Source organism: Pelodiscus sinensis, chromosome 8 (assembly GCF_052426305.1).
Source record: "Pelodiscus sinensis isolate ZL-2025 chromosome 8, ASM5242630v1, whole genome shotgun sequence".
In the NCBI taxonomy this organism is placed as follows: domain Eukaryota; kingdom Metazoa; phylum Chordata; order Testudines; family Trionychidae; genus Pelodiscus; species Pelodiscus sinensis.
In genome coordinates this window covers 61,608,870-61,626,408 of record NC_143059.1, presented here as the reverse complement: position 1 = coordinate 61,626,408, position 17,539 = coordinate 61,608,870, and the positions used below count along the sequence as shown (strand labels likewise).

Sequence of the window (17,539 nt, the reverse complement as noted above, 5' to 3'; positions counted from 1 at the left end):
CCCTTCTGACCTGAAAGTTGAGTGAATGACAGCTACCAGTCAGCATGACTGAGTTCAGTTTTTCATCTTTGTGTTTACTACGCCTGCTTTAATAAATTGCTCTCAGCCTTTTTTTCCCCCCTCACAGTGTACATACTTATTTTCTAAAGCAGTTATATAAGATAATTTGATCTTAATTTTTTTGCCTTTTTTTTTAATTGCAGTTGTTTTTTGTCCTTACTGCTGGTGGCGGCTGTCGTTTGGAAGATCAAACAAACCTGTTGGGCTTCTCGACGGAGAGAGGTATCAATAACATTAGGATTACTATGATGGTTTTATCTTTGAGTGAACTCACAGCTGCAGGTGAAATTAAAGTAACTCCCTTCAAATACATCATCTTTACTTGCCATTTTTTTTTGTGCTAAGGCAGAACAAGTGGATCTGCTTTCTTTCCCTAGTGTAAGATTTCTGCTTTGCTGAGGAATATATTCTCTACTGCTGTCAGAATGAGTCAGTATAACAGAAAAGTTGATAGGTTGCAAGTAATACAGTGCCTGATGACACAGTCCATAAAGCTTTGCCTTTCTTTATTTTCATACTTACTTATTTATCTAATTTGAGTGTAATTCGTATTAAGACCTCATTGTGCCAGGCGCTTGTTCAAACACTTTGAAAGGGACAGATTCTGCCCAAAAGTGCTCGCAGTGTGCTTAGTGCTTGAGTTTTGATTTTAAAATTATTGAGGAAAATACTGGACCATTCAAGTAAATAGAAGTTTTGCCATTTATTTCAATGTGGCCATGATTTCACTTGTAAATTTATTGTATACAAAGTTACCTTATTCTTTGTCGGTGTGAGTTGGAATAGCCTAGTTGGAAAAACATAGCTCATAATATCCAGTCTTGCTCTGTTGAAAAAGCCTTTGCAGAGGAGGTAAAACCCTAGTTTATATAAATGCATATCCCGTATTACTCCAAAAACTGAAAGGAATTTAAGGCACTGATACTTGCCCTTTGAACAATTGGTGATACATTTCTAATGTTAGCAAATAACACTAATTTGACTGGAGTTTAAATTTAAATTTAAAAAAATACTATTTTCTTCATGAAATTGATTTATCTTTTAATATCCTGACATTCTATTATGTCTGAATATGCTTTGAATCAAAATTATTTTTGCACCTTATAGCTATACTGAATTCATGCATACTTTAGAGGTATCAGGTAACTAGTTCTCACAGAATTCTTTCAGTGAAATTCTATCATACTAATATCTAATACGAGCTTTGAACTGGTACAGCAAAGAAATCCCTAGGGTACTATAGTTGTTTTACTATAGATCTTGCCTTATTCAAAGGAAGAATAGCTAGTAGACCTACCTCAGAGAGCATATGTTCTGTGTGTGTATATATCATTACTTGTAAAATACAAAGCAAGTTACTTTAAGCCATGGTCCTCTATTTAATTTATTAGTATTCCGTTTGATCCTATCTGAGATCCTTAAATCTTTCTGAGTAATTCTGTGCAACAGTGTTTTATGAAGTTATGTAGCAGCTGTTTGATTCTATTTCTCACTTTAATTAGATTATCTTAATAAGATATTTAAAGGTAAGTGTGAAATATGTGACTTTATAGATCTTGGTGTACTCCTGTGGTTATTCTCCTAGGTGTTTGAAAAACACTGTTGGAATCAACTCCTCCATGTTCTCTGTAAACCACTTCTACAAATCTGTCATAATGAGCAAAGATGATGGAATTCTTAGAAGTGTTCTTTCTTTGGTGACATAAGAAGAGTTTGGTAGCTATAAGAATGTGTATATGAACTCATAACCTACTGACATATATGCATAGGCCAAAGGAGCTGTGCCATGTACGGAGCAAAAAAGAAAACATTTTCTAAATGTGTGCTAAGCTGAATATTTTTGAGGCCCAGTCTGCAATAGTATTCCTTGCTGTTACTTCAGTTTGACTAAAGAAAAGTAAATGTCACTCATTCCTAAATAGTTCATAGTTTGCTATGAGATAATATGAACAGCTGTTTGTGTATATTTATAATGAGCATGAAGATAGCAGAGTATGTTATCATTATATAATTGTTAATGTTTAAGAAAATAGCCTTTATTCCATTTTGTCCCATCTTTACACTACACATATGTCCTGGTCTTCATCTTGAGTACAACATTAGATAAGACTGTCTTATTTAATGTTTCGTAAGTAAATAGCAATAGTTTTAATAGTTTAATATGTTTTAGGGCTATGAGATGGAAGTGTTGTAAGTCAGGGATGAGAACCTTTGTTTGGTCAGGGGCCACTGTCCCACACAGGAAAAAAATCAGTCTGGGTATGTCTACACTACAAAGTTAATTCGAACTAACAGACGTTAGTTCGAATTAACTTTGATAGGCGCTACACAGGCAAACCGCTAGTTCGAACTTAATTCGAACTAGCCGAGCGCTTAATTCGAACTAAGTAAACCTCATTCTACGAGGACTAACGCCTAGTTCGAATTAAGTAGTTCGAATTAAGGGCTGTGTAGCCACTTAATTTGAACTAGTGGGAGGCTAGCCCTCCCCATCTTGCCCTGGTGACTACTCTGGGCACCACCAGGGAAACCTGTCTGCCCCCCTCCCGGCCCCAGAGCCCTTAAAGGGGCACGGTCTGGCTACGGTGCCCGTGCCAGGTGCAAGCCTGCAAGCACCCAGCCAGCAGACCCTGCACCTGGCACGGGATGAGCCAGAGACACGCTGCCCCCCAGCCCTCCGCCTCTTCCTGGGACCAGGCTGGCGGCTCCTGGGAGCCTGCCCGGGGCCGCAGAAGGCGGGCGCCCGCCTGGTCTAGTGCGGAGATCGAGGACCTCATCCAAGTTTTGGGGGAAGCCTCCAACATCCACGACCTCCGCTCTAGGCACAGGAAAGTGGCCGTCTAGGGCAGGATAGCTGCCAGCCTGGCCACCCAGGAGCAGGTTTTCCTGAAAATCAGTGTGGTCCAGTGAGACGCCAACCCTGAGACCTGAGCTTAGAACATAAGAACGGCCATACTGGGTCAGACCAAAGGTCCATCTAGCCCAGTAGCCTGTCTGCCGACAGCAGCCCACACTAGGTACCCTGGAGGGGATGGATCGAAGACAATGACCAAGCCATTTGTCTCGTGCCATCTATCTCCAGAGGCCAGGGACACCATTTCTAACCCCTGGCTAATACCACTCCATGGACCCAACCTCCATGAATTGATCTCACTTCTCTTTAAACTCTGTTCTAGTTCTAGCCTTCACAGCCTCCTGCAGCAAGGAGTTCCACATGTTGACTATTTGCTTTGTGAAGAAGAACTTTCTGTTACTAGTTTGAAGCCTGCTACCCATTCATTTCATTTGGTGTTCTCTAGTCCTTCTGTTATGGGAACTAATGAAGAACTTTTCTTTATGCACCCTCTCCACACCACTCATGCTTTTATAGACCTCTATCATATCCTCCCTCAGTCTCCTCTTTTCTAAGCTGAAAAGTCCCAGTCTCTTTAGCCTCTCTTCATATGGGACCTGTTCCAAACCCCTGATCATTTTAATTGCCTTCCCCTCTCCCACCCTCTCTCTTCTCCTCTCCCACCTCCTTTTCCCAGTCTCCCTGACTTTTGTTCAATAAAGAGAGTTTCTATTTTTGAACACGTGTCCTTTATTTTGTACATCAGGAAGGGGGGCTAGGGAGGGGTAAGTGGAAGGAGGTGAGTGAGGAATGGGGTATGAGCCCCTGATGGGGAGGACTGGGGTGGCTCTGCAGGCTCCTTGGGGTGGAAGCTCTCCTGCAGCCCCCCATTGACCCCTCCCCCGGGTGGCAGCCTGCGGTAAGTGCAGCCGGGCTGATGGCCGAGTGCTGTGATGTGCCGAGTGTGGGCATTCAGGGCACTGCAAGCCAGGACTGCTTTGCTGTCCTTCATCGAGTTAGACAAGTGAGCAGGGAACCCCTGAGAATTGTCTGTCCGGGGTGGGGGTCGGGTCCCTTTAAGCACAGCAAAACACTAATTCAAACTAGTTTTTCGGTCTAGATGCACTAATTCAAATTAGCTTAGTTCGAATTAACTAATTCGAATTAAGTTAGTTCGAATTAGTGCTGTAGTGTAGACATACCCTCTGGTATTAAACAGAAGTGAGAAACAAAAAACAAAAAACCTCACTGACCTGGCCCTCATTTGAGAAGAAAAAAAAAGACACCTAGCTTGGGTAGTTGTGGTTGCACCCATACTTCAGCTCCATGATGGGGGGTATGCAGTGTTTTGGGGAGAAGAGATATTGAGGCTCGGAGATTTGCCACTGTAAGGGGAACCCTTGCCATGGGCCACAACAAGGTAAGGTGGAGGCCAAATTGAGCTGTAGATTACCCATTCCTGGTTATAAGTAAACATACTTAGTCCCTAAATCTCCTATTTGAATCAGTGGGCTTTTTCTACTTCAATAATTTAGTTTGCAGAACAGAAATGTTTGATGCCATTGAATCCTGGGGAATTCAGGAATGAAAACAATGAAAGAGTGCGAGGGAGGGTGGCAGGGGGAGGGGGGAAGGAAAATAAAATGCTGTATCATTGTGATGTCCTTCTCTGTTGTTTCTACAAATCTTTCTTCTCCAGAGTAAATGGAACCGTATTGTGGCAAGCCTTTATTTCTTGTTAATTTCCAGTTGGTAAATTTCAGCAGGCTGTCATCAGGAGCAAATTATTCCTTAAATGTTTCAGGAACTCTTGAGAGAGAGAATTCATCATAAATAAAAATGCAAAACTCAGGCCTACTTTGTAGCCTGACCAAAACACATGGCTAAATTGTATCTGTCACTGATACCAGTTTGAGTTTATCTAAGATTGGATGACAGGAGAGAGATCATATGACGACTACTTGCGTTCACTCCCTCTGGGGCATTGGCCACTGTCAGCAGACAGGATACTGGACTAGTTGGACCTTTGGTCTGACCCAGTATGGCCATTCGTATGTTCTTAGGCTCAGTTCAGTCACCTGTGGAGCAAAAGCAGCTGCTAAATGCTACTTTTTTCTCATTTCATACTAAGAATCTTAACAGGTCTTCATTTTTCTCAAATCTGGATATTTACTTTCCCATCCTTTGCACATCCTCATGTTGTGGTTACCTTTTAAAATCACCATTGCTTGTTGAGAAGTGTCACAGGGCGCACACCCCCAGTAGCCTCAGTGCCCCCTGACTGTCTTCACATGGCCCATCTCAGGGCAAGTTACAGTCTGTATGGGTTGCTCATCATCGGCTACACAGCAGTTTATACTGGCCCTTTAAACAAGGCCGAGTCCACAAACGGATTATCGTCGTAGCTGGGCACCCCCCCGGTAGGGGGACCCGGGCCCACCCTGCTCCACCGGGTCCCGGCCCAGGGCCCTGTGAGCGACCGGGTATAGGGTCATTCCCTCGGTGGGGCTAACTAGCCGAAACACACCGAGGCTCTCGGGCCAAGAGGGGCGCCTCCCGCTCCTGCCCTGGGCCACTTCCTACCTGGCCTTGCCTAGCTGGCTGCGATCTCCAGGCCAGCGTCCCCTCGGAAGGTAGTCTCCAGGTGACACCAACTCGCCCCTGCCTTCCTCCAGGCCTCTCCTGGAGTCCCCGGCAACTGCTAAGGGAGAGCTCCCCTCTCCAGTCCGTCTCCTGCAGCTGTCTCCCTCCCAGGAGCTCTTGCTGCCTCTGCAGTCAGCCCTGCACTCCCCTCCTCCAGCAACTGGGCTTCTCCTTTTATAGCTGGCAGCTGGGCTCATTAGCCTAACCATTTCAGCTGGTTCTTCCAGCCTCCCTCAGGCTCGGGGCCTGAGCCTTGGGCTTAAAGGCCCAGTGCAGGGCAGGCGCCCTGTCACAAGAAGACATTATCCTTGAGTTGTTCACAGAGGTACACAGGTCCTCCCCCCACTCCCACCAAAGCATTACATTTAATGGAGAACCTACTAAGCAACTAGTATGAGAACTTCAAAATAATTCCTTGGACTGAACAGCATTTTCAACATTTAGTTTTATTTCCTGTTGTTTTGCCCATTCACCTCTGTTTGTTAAAGGTTCTCTAAAATTTCTCAGTTGGAACACAAACTTTCAAAGTCATCTGCAATTTTTAGCAGCTCACTGTTCTGGATCATTTAAGAGATTATTAATACAGATCCTAAATTAATTACTTTTAGAATGGAAGCATTCTGCATAAAATGGACAGGTACCTTATGCCTTATCCTCTCATCCTTTTCCATTCATTCAGAATGATCACTTTTCCAGGTTATTCATAAATGTATTAGCATTTTGTGATATAGAACACTGACCATTTATACCTACTACTGTTTTTCGTCTGTTGATTAGTGTCTAATCCATGATGACACTGTACTTCTCATCTCTTGTTACTGAAGTTCCTGTCTCTTGAGGTGTACCTTGGCAAAGGAGTTTTTGAATATCTGAATAAATTCTGATACTTATATTATACTTTGACTTTCTGCTAAGCTAGCTCTCAACTTCTCTCCTGCCCTCTGAAACAAACAGTAACAGATACCATCTCTCACCAGCACACCTATTTACCAAGTGTATTGGAAGAAAATAGAAATACCCTATGTCCATTAATTCATGGTTCCCAAAAATGATCAATGAAGCATTGAGCAAGAGAACATGAACCACTATTTACCAGGCATCCCCTTGATCAGTCACACTATCTACCCATGGCTGTATAAAAGACTTTTTGGTACACTAAAATGCTACTCAGCCCCAGAAACTTGAACCTGGGAAAGTTTATTAACAGTCTTTCCCCTCATGATTAAGAACTCCATATTATTCTGTTGGACAGTGTTCTGTCTGTCGTGTATTGAAACCACCCTACATAAACAAGAATCAAGGTTGTGAGTGTCAAAACAGAAATCTTTCACTGATCAAATCATCTACAAGTCTGTGACAGATCCCTGGGTACAATCTGGAACTCTGGGACTGCTGTGCCCTCTTAACTCTCCACTTTGAATTGTCTCTCATGATAGCGTGCTAGTACCATGCAGCAAAACTCTCTGGGTACTGTGATCCTACAATCAACAATATATAGGGACACACACGGAAACACTAGCAAACCCTTCCTCCCCCAACTCTGCCCAGCATTGGACCCTGGATATATACTTTGTTCGATACCTTTTTGGACAATATGAGCTCATTAATTAGTTCACCAATTCATCAAAGGACAGTGGACATAACACCAGCCTCCGTAATCAGTGCACATTCCCCAAGCTCTTTAGATAAACTCACTGATAAAGATAAAACCTTAAAATAAGTTTAACTACAAAAAGATTTTAAATGATTACAAGTGGTAGGCAGAAAGGTTAGAGTTACTAGGAAATAAAAAGTAAGCACACATTCTGAATCCTAAACATTACCAGACTCAGTAAGATCTGAATCGAACAGCTTTTCTCATGCCACTAGATGTTGCAAGCAGGTTACAGATCTTAATACACAAGCTAAGTTCTCTTCTGAGCTTGAGGCCAACCTCTCCAGTTCTTTCCAGCTTTTTTTGTAGCCTTCAGAGAAAGTGGGGGAGCAGAAAGGTGGTCTCATGATACCACTATTTTTTTATCCTCAAATTCATGTTCCTGGAAAAATAGTGGCCCAGATGTGTGTTAGTGGACATTGCCGAGTCAGAGAATTGAGCAAACCCAGGATGCTCATGCAATTGTTCCTTATTGAATTGTAAATCTCTTGTTTACAACTCCCTTGCTAGGCATGATGATAGTCGTTTAAAGCCCCACTCGATGAGGATTTGTGTTGCCACTGTAGAGTTAGCTGTGGATGCCTCCCAACCCCATATTTCAGTAACAACCCTATAGCAGAATCTCATAACTATGTATAAAATGATGATGTACATATTTCAATAGAACAGTGAGATTCAGCAAATGATACCTTACAAGGCATTGGTTGTACAAAATATCATAGCCATACACAGCTAGTCAGTATGGGGTGAAATGGTGGTCTTTTGGGATTATAGTGCATCCACAGAGTCCTAGATGGAGTGTGGAGCTGAGTTTGTCAGCTCAGTCAGGGGAGTTTCTGCAGGATGTTTGGAGCGCTAAAGAACGCTTATAATAGGCTCAGTCAGCATAAAATTGGCAGTGACCTATTACATGCCTTAACCCTTTTATCTTTTTCCATTCATTCAGAAGGTTTTGTGAAAAATCAAAAGAAGAGTTTTTGTGCCAGGTAAATCTTAATGCTGTAGGTTGAAGATCATGGTATGCTGACCTTCTTCCCCTTCTCTTCGAGTATTAGTAAACCTTCCTTTTTAAAATAGAAAAACATAAAACCCCATCTCTAGAAGCCTAGAGGCAGACCCCCATACACCTGGTCTCCTGGAACCAGTTATACTTCACAGTCCTACTGAACAGATGTGCAGAAGAACTGTTATTTTAAAGGCTAATCATAAGCTCATATTTGGTCCTGTTAGCCTAGTTGGAAATAAAGCTTCAAACCTCAGTCCTTTTCCTTGGGGCTTGTTTATTATGTGCCACAAAATCATCAGAACAGAAAGCAATGGAAACACTGGGCAAGAACTCTCCAGAGACTTTCCCATTATAGCAAGCCAAACTCAATCCCTCTTATTTCCCATTTTACCCAGTTCTCCTTTTTTTTTTCTTTTTATACTCACTCCAAGTGGTCATATAATCCTTTACAGACTGAAGCACCTGTACTTTCTCACACTATCAATATTGATTTGGTCAATGTTATCCTCCCTTCCTCCCCCTCCCCCCAAAAAGGCCTGAGTGCTCTCTGTTGTAAATTTCCTTGCAATCAATACCTTTCTCATTCACATTGCCACTTGTTGCGGTCACTAGAGAGTTATCATACACTTAGAAACGTTTTGCTATTGCTCTGTCACACTTCATGTTCAGTATTCATCCAGTAGCCACCTCCATGAAATTTCAATCTGGGCCTGCTATATTCCTCATTCTGACAAAAATTGATGCAGAACTCAGATTCTCTAAATAAGAAAATTGAAGAGAACATTTGTTGTTTCACATGTTCTACATGTAAACGATTCAGTCAGTCCTCTCTTTAGAACAGATATAACCAGTTTGCTCACAGACTATCATGGGGTGCATCTACACAGCACCATTAGCTCAAATTGCATAGCTTATTTTGATGCTATCTTGAAATAGCTTATTTTGTACTTTGACACTATCTACACAGTGCCAAATTTCAAAATAACTCGCTATTTTGAAATTCCCCTTATTTCTCATTGAACAAGGGTTACAGGGATATTGGAATAAGCCCCTGTTATTTCAAAATCTGTTTCAAAATAATGGGCAGCTTCAGTAGACACAAAATAGCTATTTCAGGATACTTCCAGTATCCCAAAATAGTTCCGCAGTGTAGACACACCCTGATACAGAAGAAATTGGCAGTATATCAATGAGTGCTAAAATGGCTCAACGTTTTTGTTCCCATAAACCACTTCAGAATGAAAGCTTACTCTACCCTCCCATCCCTGATATCTTAAATAGTGTTTACATTCAAAGAATTTTCTCATCAAAATAGATTAAGACATTTCTTTTTGTTCACAGTACTGTATTGAGGGCACTCATAAGAGATGATGATAAAGATCTTTCTCAAGCAAGAATAAAATCCAGGAATGTTCTACTAGTTGAGTTACCTTAGCAAAGCACGAATCCTTCACTGAGATAATCAGAAGATAGATACGTATTTTTTCATTTAGCCTTGTCCTAAGTTTTAGAGAGTTCCTGGTTTCTATTAAATGCAATATATCCCAAGTAGATGCATGTATAATTGTGCAGTTAATGTATTAAAACTGGTATTGAATATTCTTATAAAATCTGTATTTTGCATATTCTTAGTTATACCTCATTTACCTGAAAGATCCTACATATCTAAAATGATTACTTATATACAATATACTATAGTCTCTTGAGAAATGAGCAAGTAATACATGACTGCACTTTTACGTAAAATATATAGAAGGCATGGAATTATATATATATAAAGTGCTTGCCTAAATATAAAGGTTAATATCATTCTTTTATTAGAATTTTTTTATTTATAAGCAGTATTTAATTACACAGTCAGCTGTGCAACATTTGTCAGTATGAAAGGGTAGTATATACAGTCACAGAGAATTCTTTCTTAATACAACGTGTGCGTGCCACATAGTTTATTGCTTTGTTTTATTAGATAAGCTTGTGTTCATTTAAAAAAATTCTAATCCTGATTTTAATATCAAGGTTGTTTTATTAATGTTGTGCTTTCCAAGCAAATCTCCTGAGTAGTCAAAAGCTCTTAAAATTTGCGAATGAAACTGAAATAGACTATTTCTTAATAACAGTAACAATTCATGTAATAGCTCCAAGCTCATTTTTATGGCATCCCTATTGAGAATAAAAAAGTTTGCTTATGTAGATTGCACTAATGCATGCAGGTAATATGTGAATTTCAGTTAGTAGCTATCATACAGTAAAGACAGTTTCATTTTTAAACTGTTCCTTTTATAAAAACAATAATGGTCTTCAATAAATTTAATATAGTTAGTGGAATTTGAATATTTAAGTTCAGAGAGTTAATATATCTGGGAATCTGTATACTTGTGGAGCATCAAACAAAAGGAAAATTATTTTGGTGCATTTTTACAACAACTTTTTACATGTGGGCATCTATAGCTTTTAGATATAAAAGATCCAATCCGGCAAACACTTATGTGCATGACAACCTCAAGTTACTGAAGGTATTAAGGTACATAAGATTTTGAAGCATGAAACATTTTGTGTTCTAAGGCTCTGGACCCCAGAACACGTGCAGTTTTTTAAATGTGTATCTTTCTGTTTATCTTTCAAAAACATATAGGTTCCTATGCTGCAAATATATGACAGCTTAACAATAGACCATGTGAGTAGTAACCTTGAAGTCAATGGGTGGACTACTCAGAGGACCAGATCCTCAAATTGTGTAAATTGTTGTAGCTCAGTTTAAATCAGTGGAGTTAAGATACAGTATAAACTATCTGACCCACAATGTAAACTATAAAGTTGAGTGTAAACTGAAAGCTGCGAATCTTACCTTCAATGCAGAAAGTTAAACATGTACATCAGTTTTTGAGGATCAGAGTGTTATTTTGAAATATAAAATATAATAAGCAAACATCTCATTATCTCCTGCATTGATCATTCTGAAATCATATATATTCCTAATTGAAACAGCCTCATCAGTAAAAGGGTAATGACTATAACAATAGTAATAAAAGTTGTCATCTCCCATTGGATATACATATTTTACTGAATGGCTTAGCAAAGTGGGTCTAATATATAGATCTCAAAAGGATGCCATAACTGTCAATTGAAACAGAATGATGGCAGAATTTAAACTAATGTGGAAATACTTTGGATTAATAAGTATATACACCTCACCCACGCCCTTTAGGGAGAGCGAGATAGCTGGAGACAATAAAAGCTGCTGCCAAAGACATTTGGATGCATGGCAAAACCTAAACATAATTAAACTGTGTAGTGTGAGATTAGCTGAAAACACAGAGGCTTAGTTAGGGATAGTTGAGCAAACTTGTGTGTTTGAAAAAGCCAGCAGACATCAAGAGGACCAGTAGTGAGCATGGCCATGGGAGAAGCTGAGTGTGCAGAGCACAAAGGAAACTTGGATTTCTGAGCATGGATGCTAGCTCCTGATTGTTTCTACTATATTCCAGGAAATAGGACTTTGTATGCATTCTAAATCAACAGAATTGCCCCAAAGAAATACTTGATTCATACCATCATTTTTTTTCTCCTATCAGCAGAGCCCTGCATAGACACAAAATTTGTAGCCTCATCTGCAGCCACAAAAATGATCCACGGATATCTGCGTCTACATCCTCGGATATGGATCCCCGCGGCTAGAAGCAGATATCTGCAAATTTGAAGCTCTCTAGATATAAAATTTGTATTCACACCTGCATCCATATCTGTAAAAATGAGCCATGGATATCAGGATTCACATCAATGGATGTGGATATCTGCAGATATAAAGCATTATCTGTGGATTTGCAGGGCCCTATCTATCAGAAATAACTGGGCAAGGCCCGAATATTAGCTAACTGATTATGTAAAAAATTGTTATATAAATTAATGTCATCTTCATTTATAATATGGAGTTCATTTCTAGTAACCTTATTTCAAAACAGATATAGTAGAAATAGAATAGCTCTAGAGACAGAAAATTATTAGAGACTTAGAAAGATTTCTCTGTGAGGAAAGATTGAAGAGATTAGGGGTTTAGGTTAGAGAAGAAATAAATAAGGGTGGCATGGTATTATATGCAAAATAAGTAATGGTACAGAGAAAGTTTGGTACTTCTATATATCATTTCTCATAATACAAACACCACTAGAAGCTACTACTTCAACTTGAGCAAGATGATCACATGAAGCTGAAAGAAAAGTTTTTGATAATGTTACCTTTCCGCCAAGGAGTATGGCATGCTTCTTGGCCACAGCTCAGAATCTGGGTCTAAAGAAATATGCAAGGACTTTCTCTTGCTTCCTTTATGACCCTCTAACAATCACTGTTTAACTGAATGTACAGTTTTAATAGTCTAATTTAAAGATTGTCCACTATATTATAATATGTCATAACATAGGTACCCAATATAATTTATGTGCCCCTTTTACAATGTTGAGTACTTGCTTATAATATATAGAGATTTTCCACATGATTCAGGAATCTCTTCATTGATTCTAGCTGAAGTTACAAGTATACAGGGTCTTCAGTGCAAAAGTATCAATATTCTCCACTTTTCTGTTTAAGCAGTTACTACTGTTAGCACAGGGATGTTGTTCAATGGGAGGGAAGATCATTCACAGGACAAATCTTGGCTCATTCCTTGAAAAAGTTTCTGAAAATCTGCATCATGACAATGCCACTGTTTTAGGGAATTAAAATCAGGAGTTTAGGCGATTCTGAAGTACTTAAATTATAATTTTGGGAGCATCACAGTCCTTAGGAATCGTAGCTTTATGTGAAAAGAGTGTACTCATTTTTACTAATAGACTAGAAGACAAAAGCATGTAGAGCATTTTCTTCATGCTAGCATTAATTGATAGTCTTCTAGGGTGCATCTACATAGTATTCTTACTTCGAAATAAGGTAATTACCTGGAAGTAATTTCAAATATTCCGAAATGTCCAGTAACCCTCATGGAATAAAGGTTACAGGGATGCTGGTATAATGTACCCATTATTTCAAAATCTATTTTGAAATAATGGGCTGCTTTAAAGATGCAGAATAGCAATTTCAAGATACTTCTAGTGTCCCGAAATAGCTCCACAATGTAGACGTAGCCCTAAATAATAAAATTGTATGGCAGAAGGTGATACAATTGGAATTTTTAATTGTATTGGTTCCTATTAATTGAATGATGAATTTTAAAAATTATAGTTTAATATAGCCACTAATTTAAACTTGCACAGCACCATGGAAAATTCATTAATACAATATCATGAATTCTCATCATAATTGTCTGTATTTTTAGGAATTAATTTTTATTCTTCCTCCCATAGAGACAAATTCTGCCATTGGAAGTGCTTGTGTGGATTCCACTGACTAAATTTTACAATTTAACATATTATTACAATGTTTATATGAGAATATCATTCCTTCTTATTGTTTTAAATCTTGATATAGTCATAACATTTGAAAGTAGTCCTTGTAGTTGCATTTTATATAAAGTTATAGATCTAATATCAAAGGCAACATATTTATCCAAATTTCTTAAAGGCTTCCATTTTATAGTATAGCTTTACAGAAGATTATCAATCAGATTTTACTAATATGTAACTGGTGTTTGTATATTTTTATATATTTTCTTTTTATGCCATTACCAATAAAAATACTATTAAGTATTAACTCAAGTGTTTTGATCCTGTCTTATTCTATTTAAGTTTATGCTAGTATTATAGATAATACTATATCAAAGTCACTTTTATCTTGTATCAACAAATGTGTATTTGCAACCATTAGATAATTGTGCAGGTGTACATGTATGTGGTGTGTATGTGTGTGCAGGGCTGCATTATGACTTTCTTGGTTTCTAGGCATTTTTGCCTTCGTAGACTCCTTCCTCCATAAAAAAAAATATTAAAAATTAGATTTTACGACTGCATTGGTATGAAGACAAATATAATCCAGGATGGATTATATTCGTCTTTATACCAACGCAATTGAAAAACATTTTCTTCGACCCTAAAAGTTCTTTTTTTTTTTCCTTCTGATTTTAAAAGAAATTAAAACATTTTCATGGGCCCCTAAAAGTATTGTGGGCCCTAGGCACTGTGCCTACTGTGCCTAATGGATAAGTCGGCCCTGTGTGTGTGCGCATGCAACCCTGCATATATAAAATGTGTACAGTTCAAATGAGCAAGCGCTGTAGGTCCTTCTCTACCCCACACAGCATTTTTTAAAATGGCTGAGCTACTCCTATTTTACTAATATATATTGGCTCTTTGCAGCTCCCTACAGTGGGCCCTGGGGTCCTGTTGCAGCCTGTCGCAGTATGGCAGCAGTCAAAAGAGGCCAGGAGACTAAAATAAAAGGAGGTGCTTTTGTTTAGCATGTCAGTCCCTGGCTGAGACCAGATTAGTAAGGAAGGAAGGTGCTCTTCTCTACCCAGTGGAGCTTGAGGAATAACCAAAGTTTGTTTCTGGCTGCATTTGCTTAAGTTGGGTTGGCAGGGAGAATGAGGAAATAAGAATGTTAACCCTGATGTAAGGGTGAAGCTAAAGAGGGCCAGGATAGGCAGAGGTAAAGGGAAAAATAAGCAATAAACTTACGAGCAGTGCATAACTGCTATTTATAGGGATCCTAGGTTGGAACCCAGAACAAGGGGCAGGCCCAGGTTCCCTTACCACACATAGTGGTGTAAACCCGACGAAGGGGACAGAGCTTATTTGAGAGCCTGAACAAAGAGAAGAAATTAATTACCCGGGACCTGAACTGGCTCATTTGGACTTTGACTTAGTTGGAAGATCAAACCATGGAAGACCCAACCAAAGTTAGCCAGCAGGCTGCAAGGGACACCAGAAGTGAGAAAAGGACTCCAGTATCACACTGAGAAATGGGCAGCAGCTAAGTGTTGAATGTATCTTGTTACATTATATAAATGTTACTGTGTTTGTGGTAGAAAAGGACCTGATCTGATGGCTCTTACTCACTTGAATTTTCCCAGTACACTACAACGAACCACCTGGTTTACTTCCCTTATCATTCATGTGATTAAGAGTTGCAAAATTAGTCTCTCAAGGACTAAGCTACACTGCACTCAAGAATAAAGCAGGACTTTTTTTTTAACTTTTTCCTCATGGATGAACAACTTTGGACATTTTATTGGATGTTTTCACAGTCAGTCAAAACCGTGTGATTAAAAATTGCCTTTCTGTGCATGAGTCACCACTGATTCCAGGCCAGTCCACAGCTTCCTCTGTTTCCATAATATTTTGCCATATGCGTCACTGGTGAATGTAATTGATGGCCTACTAGCCGAAGTATTAGGATGGAGACTGTTTAATCTAAAAAACAAATACATTCTAGAAATTATATTAAAAATAGTTGAAATAATTGAGTCATGTGAGAATACCTAAAAGTTGTATGGTCAGATAATATCTTCTGCCAAGCCTTTTACAGAACAGTAGACAGTGAATGTAGTTTATCAGCAGTCTGCTTGCACCTTAAAAACCAGTTGGAACCTGTCATTCTTTAGAAACTGAAGAATTATTAATGTTGTGAAATCAGAAGCACTGGTATGGCTTGATTTATTCCTAGAATGATATAAGAATGGGCATTTGGAAATGAGGAAGAAACCTTTGTGACTATAACTGATCATTTATATTCCAGCCTAACTTATTTTTATAGTGTATCATAGAATGAAAAGGATGTACTTTAGGAGTTAATTAATTTTTCCTTCCCTCTCAACTGTTGGGCTTTGATAACCATAAAATTAATCCTTCTTTCCTGGAAGGGAAATATTACTGATGTAATAGCTTAGCTGTGTTATTACATAGATGGCTCCATGATGTATTCAAAGCAGATGCTTACCTTTCAAAAGCAAAAGTGTATTGCAGTGGACGAAAGAAAGATAAATGAGCTTACAAGTTCAGCGAGTTTTTTTTCTTAAGAGACTTTTAAGTGTTTATAATATTAGCAAATGTTTCACATATTTAGCAGACTCCATTTATGTAACCTCCAGTGTTGTCACAAATTTTCAAAATATATGTCAGTATCTGATATCGTCACATCAGAATATAGAATATCTTGAGTGTGTTTATTTTGTGATAATTGTGTTAAAATGTTACAGTTGTAAAACAGTCATGCAAAGATAAAAATGTGTAATTAACATATATAAAATACTAAAAACAGTGTGTTGTAAAATATTAGTAAAGTGGAATCTCAAGATAACTTAGTACTACAGGTTTATTCAAAATTTCTGTGGTTCCTAATTAACATAACATTATTATATTTTTGTTGTGTGACTTTCCTCATGTTCTTTCAATTTAGTTTCCTTGGCTATAACAGAAATAGTATGATTTTAATTATTTAATTATCTTAGAGTAATATTATTTGATGGTTACATTAATAGTGGTACATTTTATTCTTGTAAATGTGTAATGAAGTCACTGGAATTAGTAATTATGCTATAGAAGTACAGACCATAGTTACTTACTAAATTATGTTAACTTCTGATTCAACTGCCTGAGCTGCAATTCTGGTTGTGGAGTGGTGGTTCGTAGTGCACACAGATACTGCTGTGATGGGTCCAGTGTAAGAATGTATATAAAACAGTATAAGAATGTATATAACAGTGTAAGAATGTATATAAAACAGGTAATCTTTACTGCCCCTGCCCTGGTGACTGCTGCTTAAGAGATATAGAAATGTTCAGTGTAAAGACATCCCCATGCCTTTTTCCTTCCTATGTAGAATCTTGGCTGACAAGTAACCATGCATGCAGATTTGGGCTGTAGAGGCTGCTTTAAAAATACTCCCCCCATTTTTTATGGTACATCACAGTTTTATGACATTTATTATAAAAATGGACAGTATACTATTTTCTAATGGCAAATTAAAAATCATTAATTACTTAGAAAAATCTTGTGTGTCATGGTTTAGTCTGAAGCAGACATTTATGGCTGACTTCAGGGAGTTACACAAATACCCTTACCTATGGCAGCATGAATAAGGAATAATATATAATACCACATCTTGGAGACCAGTTATTCTTTTTTCAAGTATAATGACCCATTGTTTAGCTTCTCTTGAGCTATCATCTTTATTATATTTTCAGTTCCTGTATGGTAGCTGAGAGTTAATGTGAGCTAATATAAACTAAGATCATTACATTTTATTTTATATTGATAATTAATAATTAACGTATAAACTTTGGCTTTCCTTTCATGTTTAAGTATTGACATAAGTCACATAAAATCCTACTATGTGTGAAAAGAATGCTTTGAAATGCAAAACCTAATTAAAATTAATGTTGTTTTAGGACAGTTGTGTAGTTGCTAAAATACTATAG

General features: G+C 38.4%; 1 protein-coding gene across 4 annotated transcripts in view; it reads left to right on the top strand.

Annotated features, from left to right (window-relative positions):
- ATRNL1 (attractin like 1) overlaps positions 1-17,539 on the top strand; it is a 999,362-nt gene that overhangs the window by 636,264 nt on the left and 345,559 nt on the right. For all 4 annotated transcript variants that reach the window (XR_012905692.2, XM_075935409.2, XM_075935410.2 and 1 more), the window contains exon 26: positions 204-282. Coding sequence is in view for 3 of the 4 variants with exons in the window: in XM_075935409.2 (XP_075791524.2) it covers positions 204-282 (79 nt within the window). In the remaining variant the exon portion in view is untranslated. The remainder of the gene's footprint in view (positions 1-203; positions 283-17,539) is intronic.